General features: G+C 44.3%; 1 protein-coding gene across 1 annotated transcript in view; it reads left to right on the plus strand.

The window, feature by feature from the left end:
• The first annotated feature begins 1143 nt into the window (after nucleotides 1-1143).
• The window catches only part of PSKH1 (protein serine kinase H1), a 78854-nt gene continuing 53940 nt past the window's right edge, over nucleotides 1144-26057 (plus strand). The window contains exons 1-2 of the mRNA XM_074968403.1: nucleotides 1144-1221; nucleotides 9783-10817. Coding sequence (XP_074824504.1) covers nucleotides 9870-10817 — 948 coding nt within the window. The 5' untranslated portion in view covers nucleotides 1144-1221; nucleotides 9783-9869. The remainder of the gene's footprint in view (nucleotides 1222-9782; nucleotides 10818-26057) is intronic.

Genomic DNA, 26057 nt, shown 5'->3' on the forward strand with positions numbered 1-26057 from the left:
TTTTCTCTGCCCAAACTCTCCTTGGTCTCACTGGCTCAGCCCCTTCATGAGCCAATGTGCACAGACCACAGTGGGAGTTGGACGGAGCCCTAACCAAGGCCTTTGGGATGTAGCCCAGTCGGGGAATACGTTCTGCATTGGTTTATATTCAAGTTATCCACTAGTCTTAATTCAGGGCTAGTAACAACCACCATCTATATTAGATACATATTGACAGAGCATCTTAACTTGGATCAATCTAATCTAAAACCAGCTGCCTCCTCAAACGGTCAGCTCCTGAACTGGAGACTCTATTCATTCTCTTAAAAAAATATTCACAGTAACACCACAGCCTCCTTGTTTGTTTACCACAAATTTATATATTGGAATTATCTTAACAGCTGCCTTCTAAGAGGTGGGGTTTGGGGGGGGGGCTGTCAGGGTGTGTGTGTGTGGGGGAATGGGGAGTGTGTGGTGTCAGGATTTCAGGGTTGGGGACAGAGCTGTGGGTCAGGTTTTGGGGGGAGGGGGATGAATCAGGCTGTGTGTGGGGGAGAAGGTATGGCTAGGGAGAACACGTCAGGGGTGGGGTCAGGGTAGGCCAAGACTCAGGGCTCAAAGGGGGAATCGTGGGGAATCTCAGGGCTTTGGTGGGGTCCGGTGTAAGGGCTCGGGGGGGCAGGTGGGGGGAATTGGGGCGTTGGGGGTCGGGCCTAGGGGGTCGAGGCAGGCCAGGAGGTGTGTGGCAGGGGTTGGGGACAGGCCAGGCCGGGGGGTGCGGCTCAGGGAGGAATTGGGCCGTTGGGGGCGGGGGGTCGAGTCACGCTGGGCCGTGTCAGGGCTCCGGCTCGGGGGAGCGGGGGCGGGCTCGGCCCCAGCACAGAGAGAGCAGCAGCCCGCCGCAATCCACCCCCTTGCCCGGCCCGCGCATCGCCCCGTGGGGCCCGGAACCCGCCGCGGGAGGGACCGGCTCGCTCTGGGGCCCAGGCCGGGCCGGGCGCAGCCCAAGGACCGAGCCACCGAGCGGTGCCAGTTCCCGCCCATCAGCGGTTCCCATGGCAGCCTGGCTGACCTCTGACCTCTGCCCCATGAACCCCGGGGCCCGACCTTCCGCCAATGGCAGGGCGCGGCAGCAGGCCCGCCCCGTGGGCGTCCCCGGCGCGCAGTGGTGACGTTGCGATGACGCGGGCGCTGGGCCGCAGCCCCCAGCCTGGGCCGGAACCGCAGCCGCGGTGGGCTGAGGTGAGTGCGGGGCCCGCCCGGCCCCAGGGGCCGCCCCCTGCGGGGCCCCACATCCGCCTGCCTCCGGGAGCGCTCTCCGTCCGTGTCGCCCCTCAGCGGCGGGGCCGCGCCAAGCCCGTGTGGGGCGCTCCGCGAGCCCCCCCGCCCGGCCTGTCAGTACGGGCCTGGCCGGCCCGGGGCCAGCCGCGGGCCCTGGTGCGTGCTGGGAGCACAGCCCCGCTCGGCCCGCCGGCCGGCCCCGCCTCTCGCCCCGCCGGGGCGCCGGGGTCCGCCCCGAGGCTCCCCCCGGCCCCCCGGGCACGGCAAGGAACGGCTTCCCCGGTGCGCCTCCGGGGCCCTCCGAAATGCAGGGTCCTGAGCTTAGGGCTGGGTGGCAAAAGCTCCCTCTGTGCTAAGGGGACAGTGTGGCTGTGGCAGCCTGGGAGTCTCCTTGGCAGGAGCACATGGACTCTAACCAGTGTAAAAACACCGTGCAAAACCTTCCCGGATAGGACCCCGCCGTGTCCTTGATGGTGGTTCAGGGGCTGTTGTTTGGCTCTGAGTGAGTGACGTGAACTAGCATTAGCACAGGGGCGAGCTGGAGCACTGTCCTTGATTTGGCCCGTCGGATAAGTACTGTAGTTAAATCTCCCAACCGGTGCATTAATAGCATATGGGCAGCAGGGATAAAACTGTAATTGACAGTTAGATTGCAATAGGAGAGAAAACAGCAGAAGAATCTCATTTTGTTCCTATTTATTTGGGATAGTTGTTTCTAGGTCCCAAAGATTCGTGATTTGTGTGGGGTAGAAACGAAGAATAAGTCAGCTCTTGCTGTTTTTCTCTAATGGATGTTTGTGCAATTGGTCTGTTTTTACATAATGCAGTAGATGAGGGGCGGGGGGAAACAGGTTGTCAGTAGGAGAGTTGCAAATCCAGACATGGCAACAATCCGTGTTTGGGGGTTGCTGTATCAAAATGAAATACTTTTAACTGTGTGCTTCTGCAAGTTTCTAGGTATGTCTTCTTTCATTTGGCTTAGGCACAACCTCCTTCCATCAACATTCTCTGAAGGTTTTTAAGAAGTTCCTTCTCTTTTGACGTATGAAAGAAATCCCTAGACTTTGTTTTTAAACTATTTTTTTATAATTGCTCACATTTGGTTAGTCCTGATATGGAAAACAAGCATAGACATGTCCTAGTATGGGAGAATTTAAAATAAACACAGGAGCAATGCTTACTAACATAGCAATCTCTTCGTTCAATGATTCTTGACCCAACACAGTTCAGTATATTTTATTTGTGGCATAAAAGAAAATAAAATCATACTAATGAATTATGCAACTGATGCAAATACTGGTGGGGTGGCACACAATGACAAGGATCCAGAAAGAAATACACTAAATGCAATCAAATATGTTTTACTACAGCTAAATGCACGGTCATGGATTTAGGAACAAAGAATGGAGGCCATACTTACAGGAAAGGGGACAGTTTTCTGAAATGCAGTGACTCTGGAAAGGATTTGGGGTATTACTGGAGATAAGTCACTGAACATGAGCTCCCAGTGTGATGCTATGTTAAAAAGGATAAACGCTATCCTTTGGTACAAACAGGGCAGCAGCAATGAGGGTGGGTGGTGCTATTACCTCTTTATATTGCATACTGTGCTCAGTTCTAGTGTCCATACTTGAAATGGTATTTAAAAGCTGGAATGGTCTGTTCAGAGAAGTCATAAAAATTATCTGAGGTCTAGAAAACCCACCTTACAATAAGAAAAGGAGTACTTGTGGTACCTTAGAGACTAACAAATTTATTTGAGCATAAGCTTTTGTGAGCTACAGTCCACTTCATCCGATGAAGTGAGCTGTTGCTCACGAAAGCTTATGCTCAGATAAATTTTTTAGTCTCTAAGGTGCCACAAGTACTCCTTTTCTTTTTGCAGATACAGACTAACACGGCTGCTACTCTGAAATCATCTTACAATGAGAGCCTTAAACAGATTGAAGCTTCAGTAACCTAGGGTGCTCCGAGGCAACTTGATCAATATAAATACTGACACAAGAAGAAGCTGTGATGTTGGGGGCCCTTTAATCTAACAGACACTGGCATAACAAAATCTGATATCTAAAAACTGATGTTAGAGGAAAAAATCAAAGTGGAAGTAGGATGCAACCTCTTAACAGTGAGAATAACAAATCACTGGAACAGCTTCCCAAGGGAAATGTTAAATGCATCATTACTTGAATTACTTTAATCAAGATAGGATGTTTTTCTAAAAGATAAAACTATAATTAACCACAAGTTACTCAGCTCAGTAATGTTCACTTACATAGAAGAGATGAATGATTTCCTCAACTGCAGGAATTACTGGGTGAAATTGCACAGCCCCTGTTAGATGAGAAGTCAGGATAGATTATCATAGTTGTCCCCTCTGGCTTTAAACAGCTGAGTCTGTTCACTTAGTTTTTACCACTCTCACTGTGGTATCTGACTCCCCTGACAAAGTTGCAAAAAACTTAAAGCCAATCCGAATGGTCTTTGATAGCACCAGGGCTATGGTCTATGGAGTTTGCTGGCAGGAACCTTTATCTTTCTTGTCTGGTTTTAGCTAATATCTGATAAATTTTCTAAGCCCTACACAGAGTTCTGTATAGCATTATTTGGTCAGCATCCCTCTTATGGAGTCTAAGCAAGCTTCCTATCCTAGCAACAACACAGTCCAGTGTATGGACAACTATGACCAATGGTCTCTAGAGCCATTAACAGACATGTCAAACAAGCAGGGCAACTTGTCTAGACCAGGAGCTCTCTCTGACATCCCCACTTCCAGCACATGCTGCACAACTTCAGATACTAGCATGGAAGCTGAACTTTTCCCACTGGGAAGCCACAGATAGAGGGCAAGGGATGGCAGAACATAGAAGCACTTTTGCAGTGGAAGAAAGAGACAGTAACAAGTGTATGAACAGCACACATTTTATACCTGCGTTTTCAGGTTGCATGAGATTTAGTGAGATGTCCCAGGCATGTGGATTTATGCTTAAATCTTGTATATTTTGCGTCTTTTCTACCTTAGGTTGATGCATTTTGAGGCCGGAGTGTGGCTTACTTCATAAAGCACCGTATACATTTATGGTGCCTCAGAAGTGATGATCAATAAATACCAGCCCCGTACAGCAAAGTGACCACTGAGATTATACTTCTAGTAGGATTGTCCATGAGTGAGAGATTTCCACAGATATGTTCCTCATCACACCTGCTCAACGGCACCAAGCCTTGCAGATGAACTTGTATGATGAAAGGATGTTCCTTTGCCGTGTTAGTGTTTGTAGGCATTAAAGACCCTGATATTTCAAATTTCGGTATTACTGTAAGTGTTTAAATTGCTTCACTCTGTTTCAAGATGTCTCTGATTTCATTTGTGTGACTAAAAGCCTGTCAGTATAGCCTTAGTGTGGTTATTCAATTGTCTCAGCATTTATCTTCTAGGGCACCCCCAAATAACTTACTAATCAGTAGGGGTTGGCTTTGGAGATGTTGAGGACATTTAGTGAATCAATGGAAGTGGTGAGTCCTCAGTACGTTTGACAGTTACGCCACATGATCTTAATGGGGCTAGTTGTCTGAGGAAAGCAGTAGTTAGCTTTTACAGCATTAAACTAATACCAGCTCATGCTAATTACAACTGTGGCTAAAACATGCAGCTACCACCCAAACTATGTGGATAGGCTGAATATGTGTTTCCTACTCAAGGCACTCTTAATTGCCTGAGTTATCTAATGCAATAATTTCTTCTTGCTCTGGTCTGTATTCAGTAATATAATATCCACAGCACCGTTTCCATGCAGACTAAGGATACAGTCCCTCTCTCTTCTGGACTGTTCTCAGAATTTCTCTGGATTGGACTGTCACATTGAAATGTGCATCTAATGCGTTTTAATGCTCCTGGCAGTTCCTCACATGCTTTAAAGGCACTTTGGCCAGACGATATTTTAAAAAATCAACCCCATGTTACTAATAATATCTGAGATAATTTAATATTCTTTCAGGTTGAACATTGGATTAGGCTATTTGTTTACTTTTGGGCACTTCACTCAGAATGACCAGTGAAATTCAAGAGGTCATTTTCACTTTTTCTGTAGCTGGTTTCCCTTTCTAGTTCTTGTGCCCTAGGGCACGGCCTGTGTAACTGACATTCTAATATTACCAGGGAAAGGTTAGATAAAAGAGGTTTGGTTTTTTTGGCTGATATTTGAAAACATTAGATTTTTCTAAACCTTTGGTTTCTTTTTCCAAACAGAATGTTGGACCTAAACTACTTCCTGGTGTCCCTTTTAAAATGTTCTACCCTCTTTCTACCCATAATCCCCTTCTGAGTGAGGACTAATTGGGGCTCCAGTTCATGCCAGTTGTGCTCCATAATTGGCTTGAGGTTCCAAGGGTGATGGTAGGAGGTGTGATCAGGCACAGAGGCTAACAGCTTTCCCATAGTCCCCTGTGCATGCTCAGGCACCCCACCACCAGACTTTGAGCCAGAATAGTAATTTTAAACCATCAGGCTAATTGCCAAAATGTGTGTAGGCAGTATCTCCAACTCCTAGCCAGTTTTTTGCAGATTAAAACAAGATGCCATAAAGTCTTGCTGAAGTGCAGCAGATTTCACTGGTGTATTAGAATACAGAGTGGGGAGTGCAAGCTGCATTCCCCTGGGTATGGGAGCAGTTTCTGTTCCAACGCAATGAATGGAACGAGTTCCACTTCACTGCAACTAAAAGTAATACTTTCCCATGCTCCTGTGAAAAGGTGAAAGTGATGTTTGATTCTTAAGAATGCAAAATAAAACACCTCTGATCACTAGATCTTGACTCTTGGAATTAGAAAGTATTAAGACCTGCCATGGGATTTCCTGGGGTAGAGGCTGAATGTTCCTCCTGCACCCCCAATCTATTTTAACTGCTGATCTTAAAGACTGTTCCAGTGTAATAGTCTTCCAGTAGGTGTTTGGAGTAGCACTTAAATGGGTTTTAAGAAGTATTTTTCCACAGCACTGTGTCCCCTCTGTAGGGCTGGATGATCCTTGCAGACTGGCACTTTAGCAGAGATAAGGTTTGAATGAGAGTTTGTTCCCTACTCTCCCCTCCAAGCACAGTTTGTGTCTTCAAACTCTATATCCTGCTCTGCTCTTTACGATGAGTCTTCTGGGATCTGATGCTTTGAGGAGCAAAGGTTACTTCTCACTTCATTTTAATTTAGTTGGTGAAATTAGTGCTCCTGAAAATGAATGGCTGACAGTAGTGGTTGGGCTTGGGCTGTGCAAGATTCTCTCTCGAAGCTCTGCTACTGCGTCTCAGGCCTGATTTACTGCCCCATGATGGGGTTACTCACGTACCACAGTCCTGAGCTGCAGTGGTTATTACTTTTTCTAGTCCTACCCTCCTCTTTGCCCCACAGCTCTGTCAGTGCTCCTCAGAAGTGGCCTGTATCACACCCTACAGTTCCCGTTTTGGGCTTCCCATACGCAACTTGGCTAATCCCCTTTAACCCTGAACTGTAGGTATTGCAGTCCTGGATTTCTGTACCTCAGAAACTGCCAAATTATGCTGTAGTTCTGTGCTGTGCAAATCGGGATTGGGATGGGCGATTGCCTAACTCGTGACTGTAGTTTGAAGCCTAGCCTTTGGAGATGTTAAAGCTGATTCATTTCTTGAGCCTTGTTATGTCTGTTTCTCAATGTCCTTTCACTGAGCGGAGACCACTGGCTGCAGGGGGATGTTGACAGAGGGCAGTTTGCTTTTCTTCTCAGAAAAGTGATTCCAACAGCTGCCTGAAATGCAGTTGTGGTCTGAGCCACGTGACTCTTCATCTGCATGCAGAACGGACTTTCTAAATGTGATTTTAAGTGAATAGCAGCAGAAGCCATACACAGCCTAATGTCTCCCATGCTGCTAGTGACAGGGCAGCAGAAATATCTGCCTGCTTCTGAAAATGTCAATATGCTATATCAAACCATTAATCCTAACCCAGACTTGGAGGTGGGGTAGAAGGGAAAGATAGTCCTGATAAAGTGAATGCTTCTTTTTAATTTGCAACAGACCTGAAAGCTACATGTATAGCGATTGCTTTGAATGGAACTCTTTAAGGAGAATTTATTTAACAGTAAATCTGTTCCCCCGTTTGGAGCAGGATCAATGTGTAGACATAAAGTTATACATAATTATGGATTTCATTTGAAATTGGTTCTTCCTTTGTCTACCTCTCAGGACTTATGTTTGGGATTCTGTTTTCTCTGTAAGAGCGGCTGCCTTTGTGAGCACTTAAACCAGAGAATTTTCCTGCCCTCCCTGCTATGCATCTGCTGATATAAACAGCAGCAAGGCAAATACTGGGTCACTACAAAAAGTATTTTCCCCTCTGTTGATATTCACCCCTTCTTGTCAACTGTTGAGAATAGGCCACTTCCACCTTGATTGAATTGGCCTCGTTATCACTGACCTCCCCACTTGGTAAGGCAACTCCCATCTTTTCATGTGCTGTAATACATATACTGCTTACTGTATTTTACACTCCATGCATCTGATGAAGTGGGTTCTAGCCCATGAAAGCTTATGCCCAAATAAATTTGTTAGTCTCTAAGGTGCCACAAGGACTCCTCGTTGTTCGGGCAAGAGAGCTGGCTCCTAGGCTTTGTTTTAACATGTAATTATTGTATACTTAAGTCTATGTAACTATGATCTTATATCTTTTTTTTCCCAAAGGTTTTTTAGGTCACCTTTAAGGGTAATTTGCAAAGGGGGGTAATTTGCAATGGTAGTTTGCTGATCAGTGGGGCTGCCGGCGGGCAGGAGGCACTTGGGGGTGGGACGGGGGGAGCTGATGGGGAGGCTGCTGACGTATTACTGTGGCTCTTTGGCAATGTACATTAGTAAATTCTGGCTCCTTCTCAGGCTCAGGTTGGCCACCCCTGACCTAAATCATTTTGTAAATGGTCCTGCACCTGGGGTGTAGAGGATGCACCTTCTGAACAGCAACTCATTGTGCCAGTTGGGTACAGGTGAGGCCGGAATCCTACACACAACATCCCATTAGCATTTGTGATTGAGACTCCAGATGAGAAACTAATGACAAAAGTGAATACCAAGTGCTCCACAGAAAACATTTCTCATTGGCTCTGTCTTCTAAAATGGCTATACAGGTACTTAAAAATCAGAGCACAGAGTAACGATGAATAGGTCAGTGATACATTAGGAGGAGGTGTCGTGGGTTTTCCATAGGGGTCATTCTAGGTCTGGTACTATTCAATATATTAGTTGAAGCAGTCAATGCACTTATAAGATTAAAGGATGATACAAAGCTGAAAGGGATCACCAATACCTGGGAGGACAAACAGGTTACACTGGCCTGGGTAAATGAGTGAAGTGGGCTGAAATGAATCCCAGGAGATCCTACCAAGGGAAGAAGGCAGTGGAGGTACATAAGGGATAATCAAATATGCTGTTATGGAATAGGGGATAATGGCTGGGCAGTTGTAACCGAGAGTAGGTAATTGTTGAACCACATTTATTTTAATAGAATATCACATCTGAAATAAGCATGGGATTTCTTCCACTCCCTACAACGATGCTCATGCCTTAGCTGGAGGGCTGTATTCATATCTGGGCAGCAATTTTTTTAAAAAGACAAGCATATCGGAAAGAGTTCAGAGGAGACTACCTAAAGTGATCAAAGATTTGGAAAATAAGAGCTGTTGGGAATGTTCAAGGGATCTTGCCATGGAGAAGAGATGACTGCATAGAGAGAATGACTTACTGGAAGAGTGATGTTCTATAGAGGACAGGTATCAGCTATCACTAGTCATCAAGGACAGAATGAGAAGTAACAGACTTAAGATACACTTTCCCAGTTAAATATGAGGAAAAAGTTTAGGAAGAGCTCAGTATAAGAGAACTTCCAAGGGAGGCTGTGGCATTCCTGTAATCAGAAATTTGAGGTTACAAATAATGCCCAGAAAGTAGGGTGTTGGGTGCCTTATAAAAGCCTAAGCTGGACAAGAGAGGATACCTTCCATTGTTTGCAGTGTAGCCATGTTAGTCCGAGGATATTAGAGAGACCATGTGGGTGAGATGATATCTTTTTTTATTCAGGTCCAAAGCAGAGCTGTGTGTAGCTGGAAAGCATCTCTCTTTCACCAATTCAAGTTGGTCCAATGAAGGATATTACCTCACCTACCTTGCCTTGCTGAGAGGATACCATCATATTAGGGATACTATGCTCAGGCCTACCATAATGCTGGGGAATGTACTAACTGACCCATGGGGGTATCTCTTCTAACCCCAGTTGGGGTCTCCTCTAGGGCTTACTTTGGCCTGCTAACGTGTTTAAAGTATAACTGCCTTGTGCATACAGTGATTTTACCATGTTAGCTAATGCATGGTAAGACCCACCTCGTTTGCTAGTGTGGCTGTATCCTTCATCTACAGCGGTGTCTTGAGCCAGGGGTCACTTGCATGATGTTTGATGTTCTAAATCTTCATTACCCTAATTCCTACTACTTAGCTCTCTTCTCTCTGTTTTTTTGAAAGGTTCGAATGTGGGAGTTGTCCCAGATGTGGTTGCTGCTGATGTCGCCCTGGGAGAATGCCTTGATGGGTGATTAGCACCATTCAGTGATGGGCTGTGGGACAAGCAAAGTGCTTCCCGAGCCCCCCACAGACGTTCAGTTAGATCTGGTTAAAAAGGTTGAGCCTTACACTGGTCATAAAAATGACGTGTACAAGCACTTCATCAAGGATGATGGTGGAGCTGCGATCAAAGCCGGCTCCCCCTCACCCCCTTGTCACACGAACCCCTATTCTGGTGGCCACCCACCTAACTACATGGAGCAGCCTGAGCCCCGCAAGAACAAGGTGGCTAAGTACCGTGCCAAATTTGACCCCAGGGTGACCGCCAAGTATGACATCAAAGCCCTGATTGGCCGAGGCAGCTTTAGTCGTGTTGTGCGGGTGGAACATAAGGCTTCCAAGCAGCCTTATGCAATCAAGATGATCGAGACCAAGTACCGTGAAGGGAGGGAAGTGTGCGAATCAGAGCTCTGTGTGTTGCGACGTGTCCGGCACACAAACATCATCCAGCTCATTGAGGTGTTTGAGACCCAGGAGCGAGTCTACATGGTGATGGAGTTGGCCACTGGAGGGGAACTGTTTGATAGAATCATTGCCAAAGGCTCCTTTACTGAGAGAGATGCTACCCGAGTGCTGCAGATGGTGTTGGATGGGGTAAAGTACTTACATACACTGGGCATCACGCACCGGGACTTAAAACCAGAGAATTTGCTGTATTATCATCCTGGAACGGATTCTAAAATCATGATCACAGACTTTGGGCTGGCAAGTGCTCGGAAGAAGGGAGATGACTGCTTAATGAAAACCACCTGTGGGACACCAGAGTATATTGCCCCAGAAATCCTGGTCAGGAAACCCTACACCAATTCTGTGGACATGTGGGCACTGGGTGTGATCTCGTACATCCTCCTGAGTGGAACTATGCCCTTTGAGGATGACAACCGAACCCGCTTGTACCGGCAGATCCTGAAAGGAAAGTACAGTTACTCAGGGGAGGTGAGTGTGGCAAAGGTCAAACCAAAGGGGACTCCAGACAGTCTGGACCATCCGTGCTGTGATGGGAACCCTGTGATCATAGGCAGTGCAAGGTGGCTGTCTTGAAAGGGGTTTTCTTTTCCCTTTGCTTTGTTCAATAAGTGGTCCATAGGGTGACTTCTTTAACAGGCTCAGGTCAGATTTCTCTGCCACAACTCTCTGAGCTGTTCTGGATTTGCCATAGGTGAATTCAAGGCTGGAAATCTTACACCGGGTAGTTCAGTGCTGGCTCTTTTTAGGAATTGGCAGAGATCTGCAATCCTGACCCATTAAAATCCCTCCTGTCCTGCAGGGGATTCTCTCTTCCATTCAGGTTTGATTCCACTGAGGAACTGTGAGTTCTTTTTAAAAACCAAGTGAAACATCCTTCCGCCCCCACCCCAAAAGACAGAGCAGGAAGAATGTTAACTGATTAGGACTCTGGTTGGTATCTGAGTTTGGGTGGCATGACCCAAAATGTGTTTTTTTGTTTTTGGACAGCAAAATGCTTATTTTGTGATTGGAAAAAAGATCAGGGTAAAATTTTCAAAAGTTCCTTTTCAAGAGTGACTTAGGAACTTAAGTCCTATTGGCTGTCACTGAAACAGAGTCTTCTCAGTCATTTTCGAAAATGGGACTTAAAGAACCTACATGATTTAGGAGCCTTTGGAAATTTTATCCTACAGCTGTGTTAAGACATTTTTAACGGTTGGCTTAGTGCTAGGCTCCATTAGATTTGTTACTTCACTTCTTTTACACACACCATCTTATGGCTTAAGAGGATAAACAAGATGTAGCATGCACCTGTCTGCTTTTTGTTTCAGATACAAACTACATATTTGTCTTGAAAGACTTGACTCCTGAAATTCCTGGAGTTCTCATGCAGTTTTTATTTGCACTGTACAGCTGGTCACCTCTGGTTGGAGCCACAAAGACCTCTGGGTGCCTAATTGCCACGTTAGCTGCTTAGGTTCAAAACTTGGATCCTTAGAACCCCACGCATTTGCCACCTAACCCTGGAGGCATCGAAAGTCCCTAGGCATATACGTTTCAGCTGGTGAGTGTAGGCAAAGCTCCCTTAGTCCTGACAGTGCTGAGCTGCTGGACCTCTTCTTTATGTCTGAGCCTCTGTGGAATCCTCAGATGGGGCATTCTGCCCCCTATCTTCTCTGAGGGGCCTGATTTGGTAGGTGGGCTCAGAAGCTGCTTTAGAGCACACACAACACAGTTGAGGAGCAAGAGGTGATGTTGCTGTCTTTATCCAGTAGCAGAGTGGTTAGAGCTCTCACCCAGGCTGTCCAAGACTGCAATTCAAATCTGCACACTCCTGTATTCAGAGCAGGGACTTGAACCCAACTTTCCTGACACCCAGGTGAGTGCCTTAACCACTGGACTATAGGATTGTCACAGATCTGGTCGGGCTCTCACCAGACTGCTCTGAAGTTACTCAAGCCCAGGCTCCGAGGTGTTTTAAGACTTCAGAGTCTGAACAGAGCCCACTCATGGTGCCTTTTCTAGGACCTCTGCACACGGAGAGAGGTGCCTTAGAGACTCTGGGCATAGTGCTGACCTTTCAGGCTCCCCATAGCTTACACCTCCTCCTCCCAGTATCCCATCAAAAATGTGAGCCTTCTGGGTTAGTTTAACTCTCTCTCAGGGGAAACCTGATAGATGTAAATCTTATAAATCCCACACTTTGCACTTGCTTCTTACACATTAATGCTCTTTACTTAATCATGAGAGGAACACAGATCTGTACAAAAATAACCCAACGTGCATTTCCCTGCCTCAGTTTCCTTACCATTTCAGATCATTCTTTGGGTTGGGGTCAGAGTCCCTTGGGTTGTCCAGAGTTATCCTACTGCAGTGCATGGCTAGGCTTGGAACATGGAGTCATCTTGCCCTTGGTCAGTTTGCTTCATTTTCTCTTGGTCAATCTGATCCCTTCCTTCCTCCTGCTCAGATTTCCTATGTGCTGCACCCAAAGTTTCCCCTGTGTGACTGAGAGTCTGTTTGTACACCCCTTTGCCCATATCTTGGCTCCTCTGTTCTGCATTTGGTAACTTTCTACTACTCTATTTTCCCACCTCCGTTCAGTGAGAGGAAGTGCCTTTTTTTCCCCCACCTCGAGCAGATTCCCTTAGCCTATCTATTGGCTGTGCACAGCACCATAGTTAGCGTTAAGTATTCTCTATTGGCCCTGGCCTGGGGAAGACATGACCCAATCCCAACAGCTCGTGGTGGATACACATACAGAGGCTTTCCGTGATACACCATGTTCATGATAATCTCAAAATAACGTCGTCATGTCAACCAGAATTCACAAGTTGTACAGACAGGGTCCCCACGTCATCCCGGGGCATTCTGGGGTGAATGTCTCAATCTCTCCCTGTGAAGCTATTCCACTTGGTGCCAAATATTTCTTGGAGCAGAGACTGGAACCTGGTCTCCTAAGAGTGTGCTAGCCAATAGGCGATAGTCATTCTCTCTCTTTCTGGCCCAGCAGAGTGGAACAGCTTCAGCAGGTGAGAGTGAGATACCCACCCCACAATACCTTATAGCCCCAGGGTTAGAGCACTCACCTGGGAAGGGAGAAACCTGGCTTCAAGTTCCTGTTCTGAATCTGGCAGAGGGGCAACTTGAACCCAGGTCTCCCACATGCTGGGTGAGTGCCCTAGCTATTGGTTATAAAGAGGACACCACCATCACCTTGTTCTTTTGCTTTTAAAAAGGGCAAACCTGGCTTTGGTGCCACAGGAGTGCGTTCGTGGCTATGAATCCCAAGCAGAGGTAGGTGCTTCCCTCCAGCCCGGAGTTCGGTGCCTAGCTCCCTTTGAAGCCCCACCCCTTCTCCTTGGCATTTCCTGCTTAGGGGTCTCCCCACTCAGCATTCTGACTTCTGTGAATTCCTTTTTTAGGCATGCCATTCTCCCCAGGCATTGCATGGGAGCATGGGCCCCTAACCTGGGGCTGTGGATTCCACTAATTGGCAGATATTGCAGCACTGAGCCTAAGTCACCTTTATGGATCTAGCCCCTAGACTTCAGGTCCTGAGGACTTGGTGATATCTGAACTTGGCTCGGCATTTTGTCTTTGAATCTATATCACTCCTTGTCCCACAGTTACATGGGGATGAGGGCACCCAGATTTGGAGGCAGCCTCACTGCCTCCATCCCTGTTTGAATTACCACTTCCTTGCTGAGTACTTCCAGCTCAGACTGCCCTAATAGCATGACTTTGTGAAGAGGAACCGAGTGGGAAAGGAACCAAGTATTAACAGTTGACTAAGTTTCTGAAGCGCAGAGTTGTGGAGTGACAGTAAAATAACAATGTCTGAAAAACAGCACGTCATCTCAATTGTTCTGGCATTTTTAGAAATGTGAGGGGGGTGTTGGCATTTCAGTGATGGATGGAGTGAGATTCCTAATGTATAGCTCAGATTATAAAATGTTTTGGGCTCCTTCAGAATAAAAGATGCTGTAGAAACATAAGTCATTCTCCCTGAGGACGCTTTGGAAGGTGTAAGCATGTGTAAGACAGGCCCACGCCAAAAATAACCTTTTATCCTGTCAAGCTGTGATCTTCCTAAACTGACCTGCAGTAGCCATATCACCTGGTGCTGTGATCTGATCAGATCTTGCCAAGGTGGGTCAGAACTTGCATAGGTAACCTCCAAGGACATGCTGATGGAAGTGTCATTGGTAAGTGGTACTCCTCCCTCAGAGTCACTACTAGAAGAACAGTCTGCTAGCATGGAGGAAGGCACTGGCCTTCCGGGGTACAATGTTTCAGATGACACCTAAAATCAAGATTCTGACCTTTTGTGGTCATCAGAGATCCTCTGATATTTTCTCTAACTCTGTGTTCGGGCAAATTTGAAGCACATTACCGGAGCCATCCTGCCAAGAACGACACAGTTGGGGGAATGAATAGTCCATGATTCCTATGTGATTTTTTTTTTTTGGGGGGGGGGGGGGGGAGTTTGTTCTGGAAAGGTATGCCCCTTTACTGTGTGAAGGAGTGTGGTATGCCTCAGTTAGTATCCTGTACATGTTGCCCAGCTGGCTTCTGTTCTTGTAGAGCCAATGAAAATGAAAGCTCTGATTTACAAGATTAAACAAGCCTCTGTCCCTGAATTACAGATAGATTCTAATGCTGTATATTGGCACCGATGTAGCAGTGTGCTGCACCGTGAAAGGGAATGATTTCTAGGTGGAGGGAAAGTGGGCCAAATGTTCAGAGGAGCCTGGGAGGTTTCCAAAAGCTTTCTGGGTTCTTTCCAAGCATCAGGCATCCTGTGGGGAGGAAAAGCTCCTGCTTTTCTTTTCCTCCTCTCCCGGTATAAGGAAGAAAAATCTCAGAAATGAGCCTGCTGGTGAGATTTGTCAGGCTGTGCCACAGCCTCCCAGGGGGAGGGACGGGAGCCCCATTGTCTGGTATATTTAAAACTAGACTGGACAAAACTTTTGAGAATGTACTGTAGGGAGCAATCTGCCTTAGGCAGAGAATGCAGGGATGGACTAGACAGGAGCAAACAGTTTTTTCTCAATTCCGACTTCAAGACTCTGAAATGAGGGTGCATTTACCCAAGAGGGGAACTCTGAAGAGAAATCTGTGTGGGTGTTTGCCAGGAGTTTACAGCTGGAGCTGTGGAGGAAAGACAGGTGTCAGTGGTGAGGGATGTTTGGGGGAGAGGAGGGAGCTGCATCCTAACCACAATCCAGTCAGGTGGATAAACATTGATTTTTTTTTATTGGATTTTTCTGATTTAAATTTGATTTTTTTTTAAAATATAACATAAATGCACTTTTAGGTTTACTTTAAAAATGTTTGAAGTTATGACAACCTGTGTTAAGGCCTATGTTTATAATCTATTACAATAAATTAAATTAAAAAATATGAAGCAGTACATGCTTGCTGCCAAGTCTTAAAGAAAGTCAAATCACTGAACTGGTGGAAGTCACTGGCTAAGCACCTGGAATCAGAATTTACTGATGTACTAAACCAGCTTTTGACAGTGGTTATCTTTTCTACAAGTGATGAGAAAATATTTTCTTAATTTCAGTTTATTCAACTAGTTCAATTTATTGACTAGTTCATTCAAAGGTATGAAACCAATTGTAGTTGAAAAAGCAGAAAAACTTGTTTGTTCATCGACTGGAAAACAACGTGTGAAAGGATGAGATTTACTAGTTTGAAAATCTTGAAGGAGACAGTGACCAGAAACAGTCCCTAACTACAGATAATACTTCCTTTATTTAATAAATCAATTGGTTTTAAATGCAAACATGTTTTGATAAACTTTTTGGTAGTTTCTTCTTGTGTATCAGCACACTTTTTATTAGTTTTTAAAATGCTGTTTTTGTGCCTTTTCACTGACTCCAAATTTCCTTCCAAATAGCGCGTGACAAAATCACAAGTAAAAAAACCAGTCCTCTTCTAGTAAGAAATGCCTCATTTACCATTTTCTAGCATAATACAAAATGTAAAAATTAAATAAGATAAGCTATATAATTTCTTAAATAAACGTGTATTGCTATAGCATATCCTCCAGGTTAGCAAAAAGTTGCACCAAATTTAGTATATCGGCTATATTTTGTTGCAAATCATGTTTTAATGGTTACCAGCCAATGAATCATAGAATCATAGACTTTAAGGTCAGAAGGGACCATTATGATCGTCTAGTCTGACCTCCTGCACAACGCAGGCCATGGAATCTCACCCACCAACTCCTGTAACAAACTCCTAACTTATGTCTGAGCTATCGAAGTCCTCAAATCGTGGTTTAAAGACTTCAATGTGCAGAGAATCCTCCAGCAACTGACCCGTGCCCCACGCTGCAGAGGAAGGTGAAAAACCCCCAGGGCCTCTGCCAATCTGCCCTGGGGGAAAATTCCTTCCCAGCCCCAAATATGGCGATCAGCTAAACCCTAAGCATGTGGGCAAGACTCAGCAGCCAGACACCCAGGAAAGAATTCTCTGTAGTAACTCAGATCCCACCCCATCTGACATCCCATCACAGGCCATTGGGCATATCTACCACTAGTAGTCGAAGCCTAATTTTGGCAATTAATTGATCTATCCCATCATATCATCTCCTCCATAAACTTATCAAGATTTGTCTTGATGCCAGATATGTCTTTTGCCCCCATTGCTTCCCTTGGAAGGCTGTTCCAGAACTTCACTCCTCTGATGGTTAGAAACCTTCGTCTAATTTCAAGTCTAAACTTCCTGATGGCCAGTTTATATCCATTTGTTCTTGTGTCCACATCCACATTGGTACTGAGCTTAAATAATTAATTCTCCCTCCATGGTATTTATCCCTCTGATATATTTATAGAGAGCAATCATATCTCCCCTCAACCTTCTTTTGGTTAGGCTAAACAAGCCAAGCTCCTTGAGTCTCCTTTCATAAGACAGGTTTTCCATTCCTCGGATCAACATAGTAGCGCTTCTCTGTACCTGTTCCAGTTTGAATTCATCCTTCTTAAACATGGGAGACCAGAACTGCACACAATATTCCAGATGAGGTTTCACCAGTGCCTTGTGTAACGGTACTAACACCTCCTTATCTTTACTGGAAATACCTCTCCTGATGCATCCCAAGACCGCATTAGCTTTTTTCGTGGCCGTATCACATTGGCAGCTCATAGTCATCCTGTGATCAACCAGTACTCCGAGATGACTCAGTCCCCTGAGGACTCTCTCCTCCGGGGGACTGAGTCATCTCTCTGCCGCCCTGACCGGGAAAACCGAGAAGTCTGCTGCTTGCCAGGGGCTAAGATTCGCGATGTGACGGAGAGACTGCCGAGACTCATCAAGCCCTCGGATCGCTACCCCTTCCTGCTTCTCCACGTGGGCACCAATGATACTGCCAAGAATGACCTTGAGCAGATCACTGCGGACTATGTGGCTCTGGGAAGAAGGATAAAGGAGTTTGAGGCGCAAGTGGTGTTCTCGTCCATCCTCCCCGTGGAAGGAAAAGGCCAGGGCAGGGACCGTCGATTTGTTTAGATATTGGGCCATGCCTGGATTATCCTTAACCTCCACTCCATCCTCAATGTTTAGCGGTCCCACTTCTTCTTTCTTGGTTTTCTTCTTCTTTATATGGCTATAGAACCTTTTACTATTGCTTTTAATTCCCTTTGCAAGGTCTAACTCTAATGGCTTTTGGCCTTTCTCACTTCATCCCTACGTGTTCTGACCTCAGTAAGGTAGCTTTCCTTGCTAATCCCTCCCATCTTCCACTCCCTGTATGCTTTCTGCTTTTTCTTAATCACCTCTCTGAGATGCTTGCTCATCCAGGTTGGTCTACAACTCCTGCCTATGAAGTTTTTCCCCTTTCTTGGGATGCAGGCTTCTGATTAGTTTCTGCAACTTTGACTTGAATTAATACCAGCCTCCTCCGCCTTTAGATCCACAAGTTTTTCAGTCCAATCCACTTCCCTAACTAATTTCCTTAATTTTTTAAAGTTAGCCTTTTTGAAATCAAAAACCCTAGTCACAGATCTGTTTTTGTTTATCCTTCCATTTAGTTTGAACTGAATTAGCTCATGGTCGTTCGAACCAAGGTTGTCCCTTACAATCATTTCTTCTATGAGGTCCTCACTGCTCACCAAAACCAGATCTAAAATGGCATCCCCTCTTGTCGGTTCAGCAACTACTTGGTGAAGGAATCCATCAGCTATCGTATCCAGGAAAATCTGAGCCCTATTATTATTACTAGCACTTGTCCTCCAGTCTATATCTGGGAAGTTAGTTTCCCATGATCACGCAATTCCCCTTAGTATTTACTTCATTAAAAAGGTCTCTATCCATATCCGGCAGTCTATAGCACACCCCAAGCACTATCCCAGGGCAGGCTCTAGAAACTTTCTTCCCCAATGTGATTTTTGCCCAGGCAGACTCTGTTATCCATTCCATCACTTCTTATTTCTTTACAGTCTACCTCATAGAATCATAGAATATCAGGGTTGGAAGGGACCTCAGGAGGTCATCTAGTTCAACCCCCTGCTCAAAGCAGGACCAATCCCCAACTAAATCATCCCAGCCAGGGCTTTGTCAAGCCTGACCTTAAAAACTTCTAAGGAAGGAGATTCCACCACCTCCCTAGGTAACGCATTCCAGTGTTTCACCACCCTCCTAGTGAAAAAGTTTTTCCTAATATCCAACCTAAACCTCCCCCACTGCAACTTGAGACCATTACTCCTTGTTCTGTCATTGATATACAGTGCTACTCCACCACCTTTGCCTTTATTTCTGTCTTTCCTAAACAGCACATACCTTTCAATACTCGTACTCCAGTCATGACTACTATTCCACCATGTTTCTGTTATCCCTGTAATGTCTGGTTTCACTTCCTGCACCAGTAGCCCTAGTTCCTCTATTTTGTTACCTAGGCTCCTCGCATTAGTGTACAAACATCTTAATTTTTGCTGTTTGGCTTCGCTCACATTCTTTACCCGATTGGGCGCAGACATTCTACCGCCAATATTACCTATTAGATTGGTATGTACACTGCCCTTCTGCCGTATATCCAGTCTCCTACCCACGGCTGTATGCTTTCTTTCTTCGTTCTCTTCCCTCTCAAAGAGAACAACTGGTGTGGAGATTACCTGTACATCTCCAAACCATCTCCCCCGAATTCCTAGTTTAAAACTCTCTTGATCAGTTGTGCCATCCTCCATCCTAGAAGTCTATTTCCCTCCTTACTCAGGTGAAGTCCACCCCGAGAGAACAGTCCTCTGTCCATGAATGCTTCCCAGTGGCCATACATCCCAAAGCACTCCTTATAGCATCACTGCCTGAGCCATCTGTTGAGCATCAGAATCTTGTCACACCTTTGTTGCCCTTCTCTAGGAACAGGCAGAATCCCACTGAAGATCACCTGAGCCTCGATTTCCTTTAGCAGCTTCCCCAGTCTGATATAGTCTCCTGTCATAAATAGAAAGGGAAGGGTAAACCCCTTTAAAATCCCTCCTGGCCAGAGGAAATCTCCTCTCACCTGTAAAGGGTTAAGAAGCTAAAGGTAACCTCGCTGGCACCTGACCAAAATGACCAATGAGGAGACAAGATACTTTCAAAAGCTGGTAGGAGGGAGAGAAACAAAGGGTTTGTGGGTCTGTCTACATTTTGTCTTTGCCGGGGATAGACCAGGAATGAAGCCTTAGAACTTTTAGTAAGTAATCTAGCTAGGTATGTGTTAGATTATGATTTCTTTAAATGGCTGAGAAAAGAATTGTGCTGAATAGAATAACTATTTCTGTCTGTGTATCTTTTTTGTAACTTAAGGTTTTTGCCTAGAGGGGTTCTCTATGTTTTGAATCTAATTACCCTGTAAGGTATTTACCATCCTGAGTTTACAGGGGGGATTTCTTATTTCTAATTCTATTTTTATTAAAAGTCTTCTTGTAAGAAAACTGAATGCTTTTTCATTGTTCTCAGATCCAGGGGTTTGGGTCTGTGGTCACCTATGCAAATTGGTGAGGCTTTTTATCCAACATTTCCCAGGAAAGGGAGGGTGCAAGTGTTGGGAGGATTGTTCATTGTTCTTAAGATCCAAGGGTCTGGGTCTGTAGTCACCTAGGCAAATTGGTGAGGCTTTTTACCAAACCTTGTCCAGGAAGTAGGGTGCAAGGTTTTTGGGAAGTATTTTGGGGGGAAAGACGTGTCCAAACAGCTCTTCCCCAGTAACCAGTATTTGTTTGGTGGTGGTAGCGGCCAATCCAAGGACAAAAGGGTGGAATATTTTGTACCTTGGGGAAGTTTTGACCTAAGCTGGTAAAGATAAGCTTAGGAGGTTTTTCATGCAGGTCCCCACATCTGTACCCTAGAGTTCAGAGTGGGGGAGGAACCTTGATATCTCCCTTGATACGTTCCAGTGAGAATCTAGCCGTATCATTTGTTCCCACATGAAGGATAATCAATGGATTCTTTCCCACTCCTGTTAGGATCCTCTTCAGCCTCGTGTCCACATCCCGTATCTTAGCACCAGGCAGACAGCATACCCTTCTGTTCTCTGGATCAGCTCTTGTTACAGGTCTGTCTATTCTTCTCAGCAATTAGTCCCCAGTCACATAGACCTGCCTTTTCTGGCGATGGTGCAATTCTCCACCATCAATGAGAATCAACTTTGCTTTAAAAAAAAAAAAAAAAAAAAAAACCTAAAAAGTACAAATGCAAAACAAGATTAAAATCGGTGATTTAAATCAAGGTTTCTGCTTATTTGATTTAAATCTGTGATTTAAATCAATCCACCTTGATTGCAGTAGAATTTTATTGACTGTGGCAAAAGCATGGTTTTGGTGAGAATGAGAAAAGGTTGCGACCCACTTTCTGAGATGTGACTGGGCTCAGATCCCAGGCAGAGAACACAAAGCCATATCGAGAGAGGAATAAAAGCTGGCCTATGAAGTATTTCCATTTTCTTGACAAGAAATGATCTGACACCCAGCTAATGGAGTTGCTGTCCGAGAGATAGCTACTTACCAGTGGAGCTATATTCCTCAAGCGGTGGGATCTGTTTGAAGAGGCTATTAGCAGATCAATAGTAGAGGTATCCCATAATAGCTCATTCAGGTACTACTGACATCACTACTCTAATTATCACTCCAGTCTCCTTTGACAGCTCCTAAACTGTTTGAAGTGATGAAAAGAGTAAGGCACAGAGATGAGAGAGGCCTTGGGAAAAGTAACTTGGCAAGCTTCTCTAATAATGCCAAGTCTCTGAATAAGAGTTATTGAGCCCATTAAAGCTGGATTAGTACAGGCTGCCCATTAAACACTCAGCCTGTCTCCATTTGCCTTATTAGGTTGGTCTTGCTGACTAACCAGAAGACGTGAAATATTCCAAGGGGTTTGACATACTTGAGATCTCTATGTGGAGTAAAGAACAGGCAGTTTGTTACAGGGCTAGAATTTCATCCAGGGTTTCTGTGATGACGACCTAAAGCAGAAGAGTGACGCTCTTCTGAGTGAAGTGTGAAGTCACCAGCATCCTCTGAGATGAAATCAGAACTATGCTGTTTCAAATGTGGCCTTTTATTATGTTGTACTGACCTCCCCGGTAGTGTTCAACTGCCCAGGACACTTACAGCATAAGAAGGATCATGCCATCTACTGGATAGACCAGGACCTGGGAGTAGGACTTCTGGCTCTGACACTGACTCTCTGAGATCTTGGGCAAACACTTAACTGCTTGTATGCCTCAGTTTTCTCATCCATCAATTATTTTACTTATTTCAATTGTGCTGTTTACTTTTCTATCTGATATGCTGGGTGCATTTACACATAAACTTAACAGCAGTTTAAAAACATTACAAAAATGTGGGCATAAAACTGAGTGAGGGTTTCTGAATAGTGGTTTGTAAAGTGCTCTGAGAGTGGTTCTAGAGAAGGGCAAAGTGTTACCTGAATTGAAAAGTCCTCAGTTTCTTTCTGTTAAGCTGTGTTTCCTGTTCTTCATAGATTCCAAGGTCAGAGGGGACCATTCTGATCATCTAGTCTGGCCTCCAGTATAACACAGGCCATAGAACTTCCCATTAGTCATTCTTAGAGCAGATCTCTTAGAAAAACATCCAAGCTTGATTTAAAAATTGTCTGTGATGGAGAATCCACCACAACTCTTGGTAAGTTGTTCCAATGGTTAATTAATTGCTCACTGTTAAAAATTGACACCTTATTTCCAGTCTGAATTTGTCTAGCTTCAACTTCAGCCACTGGTTGTATTAGACCAGGGGTTCTCAAATGGGGGTCGGGACCCCTCAGAGGGTTGTGAGGTTATCACATGGGAGGTCACGAGCTGTCAGCCTCCAGCCCAAACCCCGCTTTGTCTCCAGCATTTATAATGGTGTTAAATACATTAAAAAATATTTTTAATTTATAAGGGGGGGGTCACACTCAGAGGCTTGCTATGTGAAAGGGGTCACTGATACAGAAGTTTGAGAACCACTGTATTAGATCTTTCTCTGCTAGATTGAAGAGCCCATTATTAACTATTTGCTCCCTTCTCTATGTTAAGCGAAATAGACTCAAGGAGCTCAATCTATCATTGTAAGGCATATTTTCTAATTCTTTAAACATTCTTGTGGCTCTTCTCTGAACCTTCTTCAATATATTAACATCCTTCTTGAATTGCGGACACCGGAACTGGACACAGTATTCCAGCAGCAGTCACACCAGTGCTAAATGGAGGTAAAATAACCCCTCTACTTCCACTTGAAATTCCCCTATTCATGGAACCATGCTACAGCATCACACTGGGAGCTCATGTTCAGCTGACTATTCACCATGACCCCCAAGTCTTTTCGGAGTCTCTGCTTCCCAGGGTAGAGTCCCCTATTGTGTAAGTACTGCCTACATTCTTTGTTCCTAGATTTGTTCGTTTACATTTAGCCCTATTAAAATCTATATTGTTTGCTTGCACCCAGTTTACCCAGTGATCCAGATCTCTCTGTATCAGGGACCTGTTCTCTTCATTTATTTACCACTCCCCCAGTTTGTGCGTCCTCTGCAAATTTTACCAGTGGTGATTTTGTTTTTTCCAAGTCATGAATAAAAATGTTAACTCATGCAGGGCCAAGAACTGATTCCCGAGGGACACCCCTAGAAACAATTCCACTTTAGGATGATTCCCCACTTATTTACATTTTGAGACTTGTCTGTTAGCCAGCTTTCAGTCCATTTAATGTGGGCCATGTTAATTTGATACCTGTCTAGATTTTTAATCAATGTCATGTGGGGCCAAGTGAAACGCCTTACAGAAGTCTAAATATATTACATTAACACTATAAACTTAGGTAGTTTGGCAGGATATATTTTCCATAAACCCAGGTTGATTGGCATTCATTATATTACCCTTCTTTAATTCTTTATTAATCAAGTCCTGTATCAACCGCTCCATTATCTTGACCAGAATCAATGTCAGACTGACAGGCCTGTAATTACACAGGTCATCCCATTTACCCTTTGAAATATTGGCAAAATAGTAACAGTCTTCTGGAACTTCCCCAGTGTTTCAAGACTTATTGAAAATTAACATGAACAGTGCAGCAAACTCCTCAACCAGCTCTTTTAAAACTCTTGGATGCAAGTTATCTGGATCTGCTGATTTAAAGATGTCTAACTTTAGTAGCTGTTGTGTTGCATCCTCCTGGGATACTAGTGGAATGAAAGGGTGTTGTTATATAACTACATCATCTGTTTTTTTCACACCTAATACAGAAGGATTATATTTATTGAATACTTCTACCTTTTCTGCATTATTATTGATAATTCTACCATTTAATCTAGTAATGGACCAATACCATTGTTAGGATTCTTTTTGTTCCTAATATACCTACCCCCCCCCCTTGTCCTTAACTCTCCTGTCCATAACGTTCTCCTTGTGTTTCTTTGCTTCCCTTATCAATTTTCTACAATTCCCAGCTTCTGATTTATATTAATTAGTAGCAATTTCCCCTTTCATACATTTGTTATAGATATTTGATAGTTGCCTTCGCTTCCCCTCTAAACCAGGCCAATTGTTAACTGGTATAGCCTTCTTCAATTGTTGCTTTTTTGAGCATCTAGAAAAGTGTTCTTAACCAATTCCCAATTATCATTCTCATTTTCCTGAATCAATTCTTCCTCCCAGCTGACTAAGTTCATAATGTTTTCTGCTTTGTGAAATTGCCCCTTTTAAAGCACCTGGTATATATATCACTGTTGTGGGCTTTATTCTGTTTGCACACTATAACTATGATCAAGTCATGATCACTTGTACCTAAGGTACCATTCATTTTTAGTTCTGTGGTCAGTTCCTTTTGTATCTGTCAAGACCAGGTCTAATGTAGAATTCCTTGTGTTGGATGCAACACTTGTTGAGTTAGGGAATTGTCATCTATAATGTTTAGAAATTGCAAGACTGTTTTCGTACTGTCAGCATGAGACCTCTAGCATATGTCACTCAAACTGAAATCCCCCTGGATCTTAGAGATTTTTTTTCTCCCTACATATTACAGGTAGGTAAGGAGTTGGTCATCCTGTTCCCTCGTGTAATTTGGTGACACCAACCAGTACACCATCTTGTGCTTTATCTGTTAAAACTTTTGATCCATAAGCATTCAAGTACATTTTCTTCTCAGTTACCACTGACTCAGAAACAGGTAATGCTCTTTGTGACATGTGCCAGGTATCGGTATGTGGAGAGACTATGGCTGTCACAAGCTGATAGCATGTCAACAAACTCTTGTTCCAGGAGCTTATCCAGTGATTTCCACCAGTTCAGTGGTATGACTCGTTAAAACTTCAGCAGTAAACATGTGCTGCTTGAATGTTATCTAATTCAAATGATTTTAGTAATTATAGTAAGTCTAGGCCTTAACATAGGTTTTCGTAACTTCAGACTTAATTTTAAAGAGGTCTATTTACAAAAAAAAGTATTTAATTTAAATTGATAAAATCCAATTCAAATAAAAATATCCGAGTTTTTTCTTTCTTTTTTTGAATCTACTTTTATCTACCCTGCATGGTGGGGAAGGTGCAGTGTCCCCCATTTTAAAGATCTGTGCCTGACTGAGTGTAGGCAAGCTGACGATAGATCATCACTTGCAATGTGTGCCTAGAGCAGGAATGCCACACCACACCAGTGGGCCCGCTCACATGTCTGTGGTTGCATAGGGACAGTTCCCCAGTGATGGAACAGAAAACTCTACTCTAATGTAGTCTTTGGCTTGTTGATTGGGGGCAGTATTGCTTTAAATGAGACTGAGAGGCAGAAATCAATCCAGTGCTCTATTAGCTCATGCAGGTTTAATTTCTTTAGGCATGTGTTTTTTTTTTTTTTTTTTTTTTTTTTTTTTTTTTAAGAAAAACAAAACACAGCACACACTTCCAGCATCCCCAGAGGTTCAGAGGAGGGAGAGAAACTACAAACCTGTAGCATTCTCAGTTCTGGGGAGATGTTTGCATAGTTCAGTGAGATTCCTCTCCTAATCATGGACTAATGGTGAGGTCCTTAGAAAAGGCAGTACAAATGCAGGCAACATACATAGGCTGCTTGGAGCTTAAAAGTTTGTATTTCGTAGGTTATAAAATTCCAGTTTAATTTCCTTTTCTTTGGTTGTGTTCTGGGTGGGTGGAATAGATTGTCTAGGGAGAAGATGAGTCGTCTTTGATGTTGCACATCTATAAAGGAAAAACTGATGGTGTGAATTGCAAAGTGTTTGGGATTTTTGCCCTTCT

Source organism: Natator depressus, chromosome 12, assembly GCF_965152275.1.
Source record: "Natator depressus isolate rNatDep1 chromosome 12, rNatDep2.hap1, whole genome shotgun sequence".
Classification (NCBI taxonomy): Eukaryota; Metazoa; Chordata; order Testudines; family Cheloniidae; genus Natator; species Natator depressus.